The sequence below is a fragment of the Scyliorhinus canicula genome, chromosome 3 (assembly GCF_902713615.1).
Source record: "Scyliorhinus canicula chromosome 3, sScyCan1.1, whole genome shotgun sequence".
Taxonomy (NCBI): domain Eukaryota; kingdom Metazoa; phylum Chordata; class Chondrichthyes; order Carcharhiniformes; family Scyliorhinidae; genus Scyliorhinus; species Scyliorhinus canicula.
Window position 1 is genome coordinate 131,307,206 of NC_052148.1, and position 16,498 is coordinate 131,323,703.

Genomic DNA, 16,498 nt, shown 5'->3' on the forward strand with positions numbered 1-16,498 from the left:
TTACCCAAATTCATTACCCTACACTTGTCCAGTTGTATTTTACATACCATTTTTCAATCCAACTGACCAGTCCACATATTCATAGTCTCAGCTTCCTTCCTCACTATTCACCACATGGCCAATGTTTGAATCATCTCCAAACTTCTTAACATTCACTCAATAGTCTAAATCACGGCTATCTACCATGAACAGCAAGGACCTAATCCTATGGAAGAACAGTCAACAGCAATATTGCTGTTTCTAAAAAGCCAGAATTGCTAACCATGTTGGAATTGGCACTTTTAGATTAGAGTTAGAGACATTTTACAATGAGAATTGGGGTGTGTTTTGTATACATGCAAATAACTGCTCTGCTATTGGACCAAAATCAACACCCGTATTTGAAAAGAACATACAATTTTTACGTTTAAATATTTTACAGCCCATCCCAAGATTAATTTCAGGTTATATTTAGTACCTCAAGGTCTTTAGCCAACACATCTGTAAAGAACCGAAAATACTTACCGGCAGTAAGGATTTCTGTGAGAGGAGTATCGGAGTGCAAGGAATCGGTAGTATATGAAAGGCTGCAGCAAACTTCCATTCCCACTTTAAAAACGGTAGAATACAAAATTATTACATAGTACAGCATACTTCCCAATTACTTACTTCTATATTAAGCATAAGTGTAAATAGTTAGGATTGTTCAAATAGTAAATGCACTTAGAATTAAAATTTGCGGAGCTAAAAGCACACGGATGGGCCGACAAAATATATTACCTTAAAAGCATAAAGACTGTGGCTGGCATCAGAAAAATTTCATTGCAGGCAACAAACTTCAAAATGTTTTGCTGATTGGTTGAAATTTTATCCAAGATGGACCTTAGAAAAGCCAAACTGGCTGGACCCAGGATCTGAAAGGGAAGAAACAGAACAATGAATGAATATTGATTGCGCTCCAGCTAATTGTTGGCTGCAAATGGAAACTTGAAAGCCAATTTATGCAAACAACTCCAGCCTACAAGTATTTCAATACTCATTGGCTTAAATATATTTTGTTCAATAAAAACACGCTGTTTGCCTTCAGTGTTCATGAACCCCGGATCATGCTGTTGGAGAAATAAATAAATTGAACAAACTGCCACCAGCACCAGCAATCCCCACAAAGCAAGTGCTGCCTGCTTACAAAGCTACCCAAGAAATCATTACTCTATCTTCCACCCTCAAAACAACCTGAAAACAGATCTATTCAAGTTGCACCAGCAGATAGTCGCTCACCCTACACCCACCGTGTTCTCACAACCTGAAATACAAAGTGTTCCTATTTTCACTGAAGTTCCACTTACCTAGTTACAGGGAAATCACGCAGCTTTGCTCAAGTTTGTTGGTAATATTTCACTAAAAAGTGGGTTATCTGCACACTTTCAGCAAAGTCATATCAGCAAGTGGGAAGTAGAGGGAGATTACAGGTCAAAGCGATTTCACAGCCAGAGTTCCAATAATTTTTTTTAAAAATAATTTTTATTCAAATTATTCAACAACAAATGTTCCCCCAACAATAAAATAAACAAGGCGTAGAAAAAAAAGAGAAAGAAAAGCCCCTCCCCGCAATACAAAGCAATAAATTAATAACAAAAAAGTAAGTAACATATAGTTAACACTCTAACACTCCGCCAGGAAATCAAGAAAAGGCTGCCACCGCCAGAAGAACCCCTGCACCGACCCCCTCAGGGCAAACTTGACCCTCTCCAGTTTGATGAACCCGGCCATGTCGTTAATCCAAGATTCCGGGCTCGGGGGATTCACGTCCCTCCACTGCAAAAGAATCCTGCGCCGGGCTACTAGAGACGCAAAGGCCAGAATATCGGCCTCTCTCGCCTCCTGCACTCCCGGCTCCGATGCTACCCCAAAAATAGCGGGTCCACAGCCCGGTTCCACCCTGGAACCGACCACCTTGGACAAGGTCCCCACCACCCCCTTCCAGAACCCCTCCAACGCCGGACACGCCCAGAACATGTGGGTGTGATTCACCAGGCCTCCCAAGGAACCGGCTCAGCCTGGTCCCAGTCATATGCGCCCTATGCAGCACCTTCAGCTGAATTACGATGAGCCGTGCGCAAGAGGACGAATTCACCCTCCCCAGGGCGTCCACCCGCGTCCCCTCGTCGATCTCCTCCCCTAGCTCCTCCTCCCACTTCGCTTTCAGCTCCTCAACCGAGGCCTCCTCCCCCTCCTACATCACCTGATAAATTGCCGAGATCCTACCCTCACTGACCCACGTCCCCTAGAGCACCCTATCCTGCACCCCCCTTGGCGGCAATAGCAGAAACTCCGCCACCTGCCGCTTAACAAACGCCCTAATCTGCATATACCTGAAAGCATTCCCAGGGGGGAGACCCCACTTCCCCTCCAACTCCTCTAAAGTCGCAAACTTTCCGTTGAGGAAAAGGTCCCCCATCCGCCTGATGCCTGCCCTATGCCAACTTAAAAACCCACCATCTATTCTCCCTGATGCAAACCGGTGGTTGCCCCGTATCAGGGTCCAAACTGAGGCCTTCACTTCCCCCCCTATGCCGCCTCCACTGCCCCCAAACCTCGAGGGAAGCCACCACTCCTGGACTCGTAGAATACCTTGGAGTAGGAGCGGGGCCGTCACCAGTGCCTCCAAACTCGTGCCCACACAGGATGCAACCTCCAACCTCTTCCATGCAGCACCCTCCCCCTCCAACGAATCATTGCCACATTCGCAGCCCAGTAGTACCCACACAGGTTGGGCAATGCCAAACCACCTACCTCCCTGCCTTGCTCCAGGAATACCCTCCTCACTCTCAGGGTCTTCCGCGCCCACACGAACCCCAGAATACTCTTATTAACCCTCCTAAAGAAAGCCTTTGGAATCAAGATGGGGAGACACTGGAAGAGAAACAAAAACCTCGAGAGCACCGTCATCTTAACCGACTGGACCATGCCCGCCAAGGAGAGTGGCAGCGGATCCCACCTCCTAAACTCCTCCTCCATCTTCCACCAGCCTCGAAAAGTTTAGCCTACGTAGGGCCCCCCAGTTCCTAGCTATCTGGACGCCATAACATCTAAAGCTCCTCTCCGCCCTCTTCAATGGGAGCTCCCCTATCTCCCTCTCTTGGTCCCCCAAGTGCAGCACAAACAGCTCACTCTTCCTGAGCTTATAGCCCGCAAAGTCCCCAAACTCCCGAAGTATCCTCAACAGCTCTGACGGGCAGCCGGATCCCAGAGACTAACTGCCATCCGGACAGGTCTCAGGCTTTTGGAATCTTCACTGGCTCATTGACAGTGGAAATGCAGTTGCAGAGCCAGGGACTACATGATGGGTTGTCAGCGAGCATCCAGCTCCTGCAGGTGCAGTTGGAGAAGTCTAAACAACTGCAGGGGTAGGAGGCAGTGCAGACAATGCATGCTACCCAGGCCAACACCGCACGGGTAGCATCCACGGTGGAGGCCTTGGGGGTGAAGGAATCGGCCATGGGCCAGGATGCCCCAGATCTGGGGTACTCTGTGCGGGGGATGGCCGAGGCCCAGGACAGGGTTGCCCTGTCACAGGCAGCCATTTACCTGAGCCACCTGGACATTGCAGCGGCACTCCAGAGCGTGGCCCAGTCACATCGGGTCATGGCTAAGGCCAGCGACATTACCTAGGCACTGGCCGACCTGCGTCAGTCCCAGAGGGCGGTGGCCGGAAGAAGAAAGACTGGTTGATAAGGAGCAGGCCCCCAGGTCTGGCAGCCAGGTGGCTGGGGGGGCCTTATGGGTTAGCTCTGGCCACACCCCTGTCCAAAGGAGTAGCTTGGGGGGGGAGACAACATTGGGCAACCTGAGGGAGGAAGGGGTGAGGGAGCCCGTGCCGGTGACACCTGCAGGGATGGTGCCGGAACACCAGAGTACCTTGGACCCCCACTTCCTATCCCTGGCACGTCTGATGAGTGGTACCACACCAACTGGGACACCAGAGTGACTGCAAGGCCCATCCAAGCCCGGTCGCTCCAGAGGAAAGCTGCCAAAGGAGACTCGTGTCACAGGCAGGGAACTGCAGCAGACCGCCTCCACCCTGATGCACTGCCTCGGGACCCACCTAGACATAGTGTTCGGGTCCATAAGACTAGAAAGGTAGACACCAGTTAAGTTGGCACGATTGCAGCACATATTATAGCGTTAGGGGTCAGCCTGGTGGTGGTTTCTGGTCGGAGAACATTGGGGGGTTTTCTGAAAATATCTTATTAAAGCATTCCTAATTTAAAAAAAAAAAATTTAGAGTACCCAATTAGATTTTTCCAATTAAGGGGCAATTTAGCGTGACCAATACACCTAGCTTCCACATCTTTTGTGCGGTGGGGGTGAAACCCACGCAAACACGGGGAGAATGTGCAAACTCCAGAGCCGGGATCAAACCTGGGACCTTGGCGGCGAGAGGCAACAATGCTAACCACTGCGCCACCATGCTGCCCCATATTTATAATTTTTAACAACAATTTTTAAGAGGAAAAACAACAAAGTAAATAACACCTACCCAACCAACAACCAGACCCAGCCATCATGGCTTACATACACCGTTCCCCAGTCCCCCTTTCCCACTACTATTTCCCACCTCAACCAATCCGCCCTCCCTCCCTCTTTCCCTCTCCCCACCCCACTTCCTTTATCTTCTGACAGCTTAATTTTCCCCCAAAAAAGTCTACAAACGGCCACCACCTCCGGGCAAATCCTAACATCGATCCTCTCAGGGCGAACTTGATCTTCTCAAGCCAGAGAAATCCAGCCATGTCACTGACCCATACCCCCAATTTTGGCTGTTCCGAGTCCCTCCACACCAATTAGATCAGTCTCTAGCCTACCAGGGAGACAAAGGCCAACACATCAGCCTCTCTCACCCCTTGGACTCCCTGGTCTTCCGACACACCAAAAATCGCCATCTCTGGACTTGGAACCACCCGTACCCAGAACCACTTGTACCCTTAATACTGTGGACATGATGTCAACAAATCCTTGCCAGAATCCCCTGAGCTTTCGACATGCCCAAAACATGTGGATATGATTTGCGGGTCCTCCCGCACACACCTATCCTCCACCCCTTCAAAGAATCTGCTCATACATTGTGCTGTATCCCCTGGGGCGGTAGGTCGAAACCTGCCTCCATGCAAAGTCCCTCACCTGTGGGTAGCGGAACCCATTCCCGCCTGGTAGCTCAAACTCCTCTAAGTCCTCCAAGCATGGAAAGCTGCCGTCAATAAACCGGTCCCCGAACCGCTCAATCCAGCTCGTTGCCCCCTCCGAAACTCCCCATCTAACCCCCCACCCCGGCCCAAACTGGTGATTGCCACAAATTGGTCCCATACCAACGCTCCCTCCACTTCTATATGTTTCCACCACTGTCCCCACACCCTCAAAACCACCACTACCACCAGGCTTGTGGAATACCGAGCCGGCGAGAATGGCAGAGGTGCCGTTACCAGTGCCTCTAAACTTGTGCCCCTACATGATGCCGCCTCCACCCGCTCCCACACCGACCCCTCCCCCATTACCTGATCATTACTATGTTCACCGCCCAATAGTAGTTTCCGAAATTCGGTCGGGCAAGCACCCCCACCCCAGCAGCACCCTCTTTACCCGCTGGGTGTTGTCCACCCATACAAACCCAGAGATCACCGTGATCACCCTCTTTAAAAAAGCCTTCGGGATAAAAATAGGCAGGCATGAAATACAAACAAAAACCTTGGGAGAACTGTCACCTTTACCGTCTGCACCCTCCCCGCCAGTGTCAAAGGGAGCATATCACACCTTCTAAAGTCCTCTTTCATCTGCTCCACTAACAGAGCCAAATTCATCTTGTGTAGCTGCTCCCACCCCTGCGCCACCTGGATACCCAAATACCGAAAACTCCCTCCCACAACAGCACTCCCCCAATCTCTATTGTCCCCTCGCCTGAATCGCAAAGACCTCGCTTTTGCCCATATTCAATTTGTACTGCGAAAACCAGGCGAATTCCCCCAGGATCCCCATAATCTCTCCAATCACCCTCCAGCGGGTCAGAAATATACAAAAGTAGGTCACCGCATATAACAAGACCCTGTGCTCCACCTCCTCCCCCCCCCCCCCCCCCCCACCCCTGCACTATCCCCTGCCAGTCCTTTAACGCTCTCAGCGCCATCGGCAGAGGCTCTCTAGCCAAGGCTAACAACAGTGGGGAGAGTGGGCATTCCTGCCTCATCCCCGTGTAGCCTAAAATAATCTGAGCTCACTCAATTTGTCCGCACGCTTGCCAGCAGTGCCTGGCACAGCAGCCGGACCCAAATTCCTGCCCAAAACTCAAACCGCCCAAGGACCTCCCACAGATACTCCTATTCCATCCAATCAAAGGCCTTCTCCACATCCATGGAGACCACCACCTCCACGTCCCTTTTCTCGGGGGTTATCAATCACATTTAGCAGCCTTCTGATGCTAGCCATTAACTACCGCCCTTTCACAAACCCCGTCTGGTACTCCCTTATCACCCCGGCACACAATCCTATCCTCGAGGCCACGATTTTGGCTCACAGGTTGGCATCTACATTTAGAAGGGAGATTGGCCTACAACCCACATTTTTCCAGGTCCTTATCCTGCTTCAGGATAACCGACTCATACATCTTGCTATAAAAGTCCCTAAACACCCCATTCACCCCCCCCCCCCCCCCCCACCCCCTGCCCAAGATAGATTTCCCCGCTCTATTCTTCACTTCACTTTCCCCATCTCCCTCGCCACCTCCCATTTCCTTAGCTGGTGTGCTAGCAGCCTACTGGCCCTCCCCCAATATTCATACACTGTCCCTCTCACCTTTCACAACTAAGCCACCGCCTTCCCCGTAGATAACAACCCAAACTCTATCTGCAGCTTCTGCGCTCCTTCAACAACCCCGCCTCCGGGGCCTCCAAATACCTCCCGTCAACCTGGAGAATCTCCCTCACTAATCTATCCATCTCCGCCCACTCCACCGTCTCAGTGTGCCCGTATCGAGATACACTGCCCTCTCACCACTGCCTTCAGCGCCTCCCATACCGTAGCTGCCGAGACCCCCCAGTATCGTTGATCGCCACATGTCTCCAAATGGCCTCCCACACCCACACACCTCTTCCTCTGCTAATAGTCCGACATCTAACCTCCAGTGCGGGAGCTGGCCCAACTCCTTGCTCACCCGTAAATCCACCCAGTGCGGGGCATGATCTAACACTAATATCGCTGAGTACTCAACATCCACCATCCCCGCATTCCAGCATTTACTTCCTCGCTGAAGGTGTCCCGAGAAGGATGGATGAGCTGCCTTCTTGTACCATTGGTGGCTGATTCAGCAGAATGTAGTTAAGAATCAACTATATTAGTGTGGGTCTGGAGTCACAGATAAGCCAGACTGGATAGGATGGCAGGTTTCCTTTTCCAAGGGATTTCAGTGAACCAGTTGGGTTTTTATAATAAACTGCCAGCTTCATGTCCGCAGCTTATTTCCAGATTCTTAAAAAATGGGTTAAAATTCTCAAACTACCACTGTGGATTTAAACTCACGATCTCCAGAATACTGTATTAGCTTAGGCAACTGGAACATTAGTCCAGTAACATAACCACAACTGCATTGTATCCTGTAGAGGATTTTAAACTTGCTGAGCATTTTGCTCGATAATGCAATACTTCGCAGAAACAAAATAAAATTTACTGGATATCATGTTGTGCATATTGTGCCCTCTTTCCCTCCCCAAAAGGTTTCTGACTCCCACAGACTATTTACTCCATTCTTTGAAATCAATATAAAGCAGTCCACCCCCTAGTGAGAACAAAGAATAAGAGAAAACAGTGAAAAAGGGGAATGGCAAAAGAACACAGACGAAGAAAGGAGAAGTGAAAGAACTCAAAACATCAAGGAAAAAATCAAGGAGGAGAGAGATGAGAACGGAGAGATGAAAACAGAATTAAAAGAAACAAAAAGACAAATAAATAAAATAAATAAATGAGAAAAAACACTTTTTTGGCTGGTTTACCAGCAGCGGTTAACCAAGACAAGTAGAGATTGAGAAATTTTTTGGGATAGAGAGCAGGTAGGACACAACTACCATTTGATAACTACTGATACAATCAATAGAAGCCCTGATTAGAGAATACCAGAGGAACCAGAGGTAGAAAGCATTAAAAAAAACGGCATGCGGCGGGGTGTCTCAGTGGTTAGCACTACTGCCTCAGAGCCAGGGATCCGGGTTCAATTCTGGCCTTGGGGGACTGTCTGTTTGGAGTCTGCAAGCCCTCAGTGTCTGTGTGGGCTTCTTCCAGGTGCTCTGGTTTCATCCCACAATCCAGAGATATGCTGGTTAGGTGGATTGGCTATGTAAAAGTTGTCCCTTAGTGTCCAAAGATGTGGGGTTACAGGGATAGGGTGGGGAATAGTGCCTTGGGAGGGTGCTCTTTCAGAGGGTTGTTGCAGACTCAATGGGCCAAATGGCCTCCTTCTGCACTGTAGGGGTTCTATGGACATGTGGGAGTAAAAGAGCAAGCAAAAGCACAAAATTTAGTGTTTACATATTATGTAAAAATGTCCCGTGTTACTGTCAACTCCACGTTTTTTGTCCCTTTTTATTTCAGCACTGACTGGATTTTCCTCCACAATTTGGCAGAAGAAAACAAGTAAGGCAAGTATACTACCAGATTCACACCCTGAAACAGGTGTGAAGAACCATTCTCCCCCCCACAACCAGAGAACATGTCTGTCCAGCCTTTGACTGTCTTGCCAAAGCTAAATGATGGTGATGAAACAGATTCAGGCTTCCCTATCATGTAGCTCAAATATCATAAACCTCAGCTTTCAGCAGAACCAAGTTGACTATATATGCTCAGGTTGTGACAAATAACATGCTGATAAATTCACTGGAGATGGAGGGCCTCATGGGGCCACATCTCCCAGATTTCTGCACAATAATTACTTCAAAAGAGGCCTTAGGAAATGAAATGAAATGAAAATCGCTTATTGTCACGAGTAGGCTTCAAATGAAGTTACTGTGAAAAGCCCCTAGTCGCCACATTCCAGCGCCTGTTCGGGGAGGCTGGTACGGGAATTGAACCGTGCTGCTGGCCTGCCTTGGTCTGCTTTAAAAGCCAGCGATTTAGCCCAGTGTGCTAAACCAATGGATATCTTTCAACGAAAACGTTTAAAAAGAACTCCCACGGAGGTGGGTGGGGGGATTGATTAGTCGGGGATGGGGGGGGGGGGGGGGGGGGAATCCTGTGCAGGGCTGGGTGTTTAAAATAGTTCTGCTAAAATTAGAAATTCCTTCAGAGTAACTATTGGTGTAAATCTGGCAAAGCTATCCGAAGTTAGCGATTTAAAAACGCTTTGTCAGATAGCTCCCTGAGCAATTGTCATGGGAAGTAGCACTTCTGGACAATTGCCACATAAAGATTTATCTGGGAACTTCGGAGAATGATTCCCCAGCACATTTTGGGGGTTTTCCTCAAATCCAAAGCCAGAGAACCAGGACTTTACAGACCAATATGCCACCATAGTAGGTGCAGCCAATACCAGCTGAATCACAAACATTTCAACTTTCACACAGTATTACAGAAAACAACATGCTGAAATTGGGCACTGGTATTCCAGGTAAGATGTCACCAAGTGCTACGTTCACGTTTCAGACCCGATCCTTTTCCTTGCTTGCCAAGTGTCTACTCACTAGCCACTACACTGTAAAACGTTTGAGTGCACTGCTGTATAGCACCATAACGTAACTCAGTCTGTTTAAACCTGTTCCATTCTTCTGTTAGATCATAGGTGATTTGTACCTCAAATCCATTTACATTCCATTTGCCTTGATTTATCAAGGAAACCATATTTTAAATATTTCAGTTAGTTTCGCATTCACTGCATTTTAGTGAAGTTTCAGATTTCATCTATGCTTTGTGTGAAGTGCTTCCTGAGTTTGTTCCTCAATGGCCTAGCTTTAATTTTAATACTGCGATAAAAACCAAAAACGCTTGAAATATCTCTAACATTTTTTAAAATTTCAGATTTCCAGCATCTGCAGTAATTTGCTTTAAGACTGTGTCCTTGGTTCTGGATTGCACACCAGAGGGAACAATTTCTCTGTATTCTTCCTATCAAAATGCTCATCCTTTTAAACACTGCAGAAATGTAAGCTGCTGTTACAATCCTGCAAGTTTCCAGCCTTAGCCATGTTGTCAAAGACAAAAGATAACCAAAAGGAGGGAATCAACCACTGCTGCTACTTTAAAATACATCAGCATATTAAGAGCAGAGAAGACAATTTGGCTTTTCAAACCCGCTTCCGTATTCAACAAGAACATGGCTGACCATCTACCTCAACTCCACTTTCTCACATTATTCCATTCAATATCCCTTAATTCTAAGTAGCCAAATATCCATAGACCTGTGTCTTGGAATATATTCAATGACTAAGCATCCCCACACAACTCTCCAGGAGACAATATTCAAAATATTTGCAAGCCTTTAACTAAATACATTTCTCATCTTAGTCCTAAATAGCTGGACGCTTCTTGACACGTGAACCCCATATTCTAAATCTACTAGACAGGGGAAATATTTTCACAGCACAGTAGCGACCTTGTCAAGTTCAAGAATGTTATGTTTTAACTAGATTACCTCTCGATCTTCTAAACTCCAGGAATATGGGTCTTGTCTTCTCCATCCCTCCTTATAGGACAATCCCTCCTCCCGGAATATTTCAGTGAATGTTCTTTGCATGCTTCTCTAGGACAGTTGTCTCTTTCTTGGGTAACGAGAACAAAACTACAAAATCTTCCAAATATGGCCTTACCTGTATAATGTCCTGTATAATTATAGCATGTCTTCTAACTCTTTTACTCCACTCCCTTTGTAACAAAAGCCAACATATCATTTGTCTTCCTAATTGCTTGCTGTACTTGCATGTCAGTTTTCTGTGATTCATGTTCAAGGACACCAAAATCTGAATGCAAACATTTTCCAGTATTTCGACATCAAATATTCTTCTTTTTTATTTGTTTACCAAAGTGGATAACTTCACACTACAGCGCGCTGTATTCCACCTGTGATCTTCTCGTCCACTCACCAAATCTATCTGCATCCCTTTGTAGCCCGTTTGCATTCTCATCACTTACTTCCCCCATCCAATTTTGCTTCATTAGCAAACTTGGATAGATTACATTCAGTTTGCCACATCCAAGTCATTAATATAGAATGTTGGGCTTAGGCTCATGTCTTGATTCTTTTGGTGCTACACTAAGCCTGCAAACCAACAATGCCCAGTTTATTCCTGCTGTTTTCTGTCTATTATCTAATCCTGAATCTATGCAAATATTTTACCCCCAATCCCATGAATCCTAATTTTCCTGAAGATCTATAATAACCATAACATTAATAGAGCCCGGGAGGAAGATTGCTTTGCTCACTATTCAGAGATCAATGGTGCAGGGCAGGGGTGAAGAGACATGCTGTTGCATCAATACAAAAATCCTGTGATCTATGCCATAAAGCATGTTGAAAATGAAAATCGCTTATTGTCACGAGTAGGCTTCAATGAAGTTACTGTGAAAAGCCCCTAGTTCGCTACATTCCGGCGCCTGTCCGGGAGGCTGGTACGGGAATCGAACCGTGCTGCTGGCCTGCTTGGTCTGCTTTAAAAGCCAGCGATTTAGCCGAGTGAGCTAAACCGGCCCCTTTTTGCGAGTCAGTAGAAGAAATACCTCAGATCCAGCAAGTTGCATTCTGATAGGATTTGTTAATAATGCACAGTATAACTTTTACACATTTATAGATTATTGAAAGAAAAAAAACAGCAAGCCACATTACTGTCTCTTTAGCTACCACTAGGATCATAATCCTTTTTTTAATTCGTTCATGGGAAGTGGGCGTTACTGGTTGGGCCAGCATTTATTGCCCATCCCAGAGGGCATTTAAGAGTCAACCACATGGATGTGGGTCCGGAGTCACATGTAGGCCAGACCAAGTAAGTATATACCGTATATGTCACTCCACAGTTAAAATCAAATACTCAGTACAACCAATTTGAAAACTGCGCTATTGGTTACAATAACCTGTATACAACTAGTTGAAAGTAATTAAAATTTTAAAAGTTTTCCCATTAAGGGGAAGCCTTCAACTATAGACACAGTTGTGTCAATGGCACAGAAATGTGAACGGTGCAACTCAAACAATTTTACAAATTATCACCAGTTTCACAAAATTATGATACTGAGTGTTAGCAGTACCTACACCAAGTGCAGTACAAGAACAGCTAACAGTACATTTAAACATGTGAACTGAGTCACATATGCAAAATAAAACCAAAATTTGTTTAGTTCAATACGATGTTTATAGGAGAATTAATACTGCACGATATAGGTTTTACAATATTGGAATGGATTTGTTTATTGTCACGTGTGCCGAGGTACAGTGAAAAGTATTTTTCTGCGAGCAGCTCAACAATTATTAAATACATGGGAAGAAAAGGGAAGAAAAGAAAATACATAATAGGGCAACAGAAGGTAACGAGTATAAGTTCGTCCTTGCTGTGGGACCATTTACCGAAATCATGCCCATATTTTCCGGTCTTGATTACTACACACTGGGAGCGATGTTACCCATATTTTTAGCTCTTCATCAAAATCACTGGAAAGGTAATTTAATAATGTACTTTGTGCATACTACATAATAGTTTGCGTACAATTCTATTTTGAAAGTTAGCAACCAAAATTCCACAGTCCAGTAAATAAAAATGTTTTCTCTTTGGCTACTAAATTCTGTAACATGGGTCTCCTACAACACATATAAGCCTGCCCCATTTATTGGCTGGTGGCAAGGCATTCATGGAATGGTTCCATGGATCACATCCACATTTACTGCCATCTCTAATTAAGAAAAATGGCAAAATCATTTTTAAATGTAGTTTTTGAAGTTTATAAAGTTAAAAAACAAAGACATGTTACATATCAATAAAACAATAATAAATTTTGCCCATCGTAACATGCAGGCCAGGATGTCAATCGAAAGCACCAATACTTACATCAAAAATTTTCTTTGTGTAGGCTGTTGCATGCAGCAGAGAAAACAGGAAAACTGGAAAAATACTCACTAAAAGTATATAGTTAAGGAAGATACTATTCACTATAGTAAGAAAACTGCAAACTAAAATTATATATTAATGGACTTAAGCTAGAAATTACTATAAAACGGACAGCATGGTGGCGCAGTGGTTAGTGCTGCTGCCTCACGACGCCGAGGTCCCAGGTTCGATCTCAGCTCGGTGTCATTGTTCGTGTGGAGTTTGCATCTTCTCCCAGTGTTTGCATGGGTTTCACCCACACAACCCAAAAGATGTGCAGGGTAGGTAGATTGGCCATGCTAAATTTCCCTTTAATTGGAAAAAATTATTTGGGTACTCTAAAACGTATTTTTAAAAAATGACTTTACTATGAACCTGGAAATACTCTATATTCAGAAATGTTGCTATGAAGCAGAATTAATTTGCATTTTATAGCACCTTTTACATCCTCAGCAAACCCCAAAGCACTTTTTAGTTAGAGGATCACTTCTAAAACATATTGTTGTTATTGTTACATTAATGAATACAGCAACCACTTGGCACACATGGTTCTATGCAACGCAAATTAAGTGAATGAATGACCAAATAATACATTTTTGGTGTTGATGATTTGAGGGAGGAATGTTGGCAAATATCAAATTCGCAGATTTTCTCAGTATGCATCAATAGAAACTGAAATTATGGTGGTGTTTTCGGATAGTCAGGATTCGTCTTTCTTTGCTTTGTTTTCCAATATACTAAGAAAAGTAACATTATATTGACAGAGCTCCTATTTCAGACGTGTCTGGCTTTTGTTTAAATTTATACAAGAGTTCACACACTTGACCAGCAGTATCTGTATTTGTAGTTTGTTTGCTGCTGGTTAGCCAATATTAGAACCAATATTGCTGATAAAGAATGGGTTACAATTTAATGCTGCTGAAAGTTTGGTTAAAACCCTGTCCCAGCTGAATCAGTAGTTTAAGGATTGTGTAAATTTGTAATCCACATAAACAATAAATTTTGAGCATTTTATTAAATAATTAATGTTTGCTTTCAACAATTTTAAGTTGCCAAACTCCGTATAATTTGCCATTTTTTGTAATCTGTGCTTCTGGTACACTGTGGAAACTCTACCCTAGCCTTCTGCTTATTTTATTTTTATAAGATGAAAATGTACCTTAATTGCTTTAAGTTAGGTACAAAATGACAGCAACCAGCTGATAATGGGCAAAATGATGGTGGGGAACCAAAAATGCAAAGGGGTCGATGGGCTGATAAGTAACAATAATAATCTTTATTGTCACAAATAGGCTTACATTAACACTACAATGAAGTTACTATGAAAAGCCCCTAGTGCCACATTCTGGTGCCTGTTCGGGTACGCTGAGGGAGAATTCAGAATGTCCAAAAAACCGAACAGCACGTCATTTGGGACTCCGGAGCACCCGGAGGGTATCCATGCAGACACAGGGAGAACGTGCAGACTGAGCACAAACAGTGACCCAAACCGGATTCGAACCTGGGACCCTGGAGCTGTGAAGCAACAGTGCTAACCACTGGGCTACAGTGCCACCCTGATAACCTGGCTGCAGCTTGGGATATGCCCCTAATGCTAATATTAATCCTAATATCTGAACACACTAATTGTCTGAATTACCATTTCCTTTAATAGTCAATTTACCATGAACCACCTCACTGAAATATTTCCCAGACAAACATATACATTTGCAGTTCCTTTGGCAGCAATTTCCAAACCCACGACCACTACCATCTAAAAGAACAAGAGCAGCAGATAACTGGAAACCCCACCACCTGGAGGTTTCCCTTCAAGTCACTCGCCACTCTAATTTGGAAATATATCACCATTCCTTCAGTCACTGGGTCAAAATGCTGGAACTCCCTCCCTAACAGCACCCAAGGGACTGTAGCAGTTCAAGAAAGCATCTCACCACCACTTTCTGAAGGGCACTCGAGATGGGCAATAAATGCTGGCCAAACCAGCGACAGTTGCAACTGATCTTATCTAGGATTAACTCCTAAATGAGCAAAATGCATAAATCTTGACAATAAACTATTCTCAATAGAAACATTCAATTATTTCATTGACAGAAGTATAGTTGGAAACTGGCTTAGACTGTCAGAAATATTTAAAGTGCATAAAACTGTGTTGCATGGCAGTCTTAACTACATTGTGATGCATCCAATAATTAAAGGATACTTGTAACAGGATAGGAGTTGACGAATATCAACGAGAAAAGGAGATAGTGACAGCTGTCTTCTAATAGGGCCTGACTCAGAAAAGCACGGCTCAACTGGAAGTGAGGCAAACGTTGGTGCAATCGAAGTGCACTGGTAAGGGCATTTGCCAACAGGGCACGCTGGTAAAAGTTGGCAGCCTCATATAATCTGTAAAGACAAAGAAGCAGATTTTAATAAATACCTTCAACAATACCATTTTTTGGAAAAAAATAAAGGATTTATTTTCCTTCATATTCCAATTTGTGAAGGCAGTAAATTATTGTATGTAGAGTATCATTTGTACAAGTGATCAATACTCATTACAGGTCCATGGATTGAGTGTTCATCATTGTATTTCTTCATCAGAGTCACAACCTGATGGTGGAACCAAGTTAGCTGAAGAGAAAGGTGGAGGGGTTCAGGGAGGGAATTTCACAGCTTTGGCATCTAATGGTGGAACAATGAAAATCAAGGCTATGCCAAAGGCCAGAATTGGAACAGTGCTGAAATCTGAGAGGTCTGTAGAGGAATTATTAAACATGTAAAGGTGAATGAAAGGTGTTGTCATATCAGAGAATTATAGAAGTTACAGTGCAGAAGGAGGCTATTCGGCCCATCAAGTCTGCACAGGCCCTTGGAAAGAGCAACCTACTTAAGCCCACGTCACCACCCTATCCCCGTAACCCAGTAACTCTGTCTAACCCATTTGTTTTGGACACCAAAGGCAATTTTAGTATGTCCAATCCACCTAACCTGCACATCTTTGGATGTGGCAGGAAACAGTAGCATCCGGAGGAAACCCACACAGACACGGGGAGAAAGTGCAAACTCCACAAAGTCACCCGAGGCCGGAATTGAACCCGGGACCCTGGAGCCGTGAGGCAGCAGTGCTAACGTGCCGCCCATGAGAAGCTGATGTCGGTCAGTAAAGTTTTGGATGAGCTCTGGTTTATGGAGTGCACAAGGTGGGAGGCTGGCCAGGAGTGCACTTGTATAGTCAGGCACAGAGATAATGGCACAAATGAGGATTTCAACAGATGAACTGAGTGGCAAAGATGGGCTGTTTAATAAAAGTGGAGATGGGCAGCCTCAGCAATGAAGTTGACGTTGTGTTGGTTTCAGGTTGAATTCCCCCCGCGCACTGCAGTTTATGGGCCTGGGGCAGAGGAAAAACGGGTGACCGCAAGGTGGTCCCA

At 45.1% G+C, this 16,498-nt stretch overlaps 1 protein-coding gene across 2 annotated transcripts in view; it reads right to left on the reverse strand.

Annotated features, from left to right (window-relative positions):
- Positions 1-16,498, reverse strand: part of tmem33 (transmembrane protein 33) — a 57,233-nt gene that overhangs the window by 11,794 nt on the left and 28,941 nt on the right. For both annotated transcript variants that reach the window (XM_038791313.1, XM_038791314.1), the window contains exons 4-7: positions 15,283-15,470; positions 13,044-13,111; positions 760-893; positions 505-588 (exon numbers count right to left, since the gene is read on the reverse strand). In XM_038791313.1, coding sequence (XP_038647241.1) covers positions 505-588; positions 760-893; positions 13,044-13,111; positions 15,283-15,470 — 474 coding nt within the window. The remainder of the gene's footprint in view (positions 1-504; positions 589-759; positions 894-13,043; positions 13,112-15,282; positions 15,471-16,498) is intronic.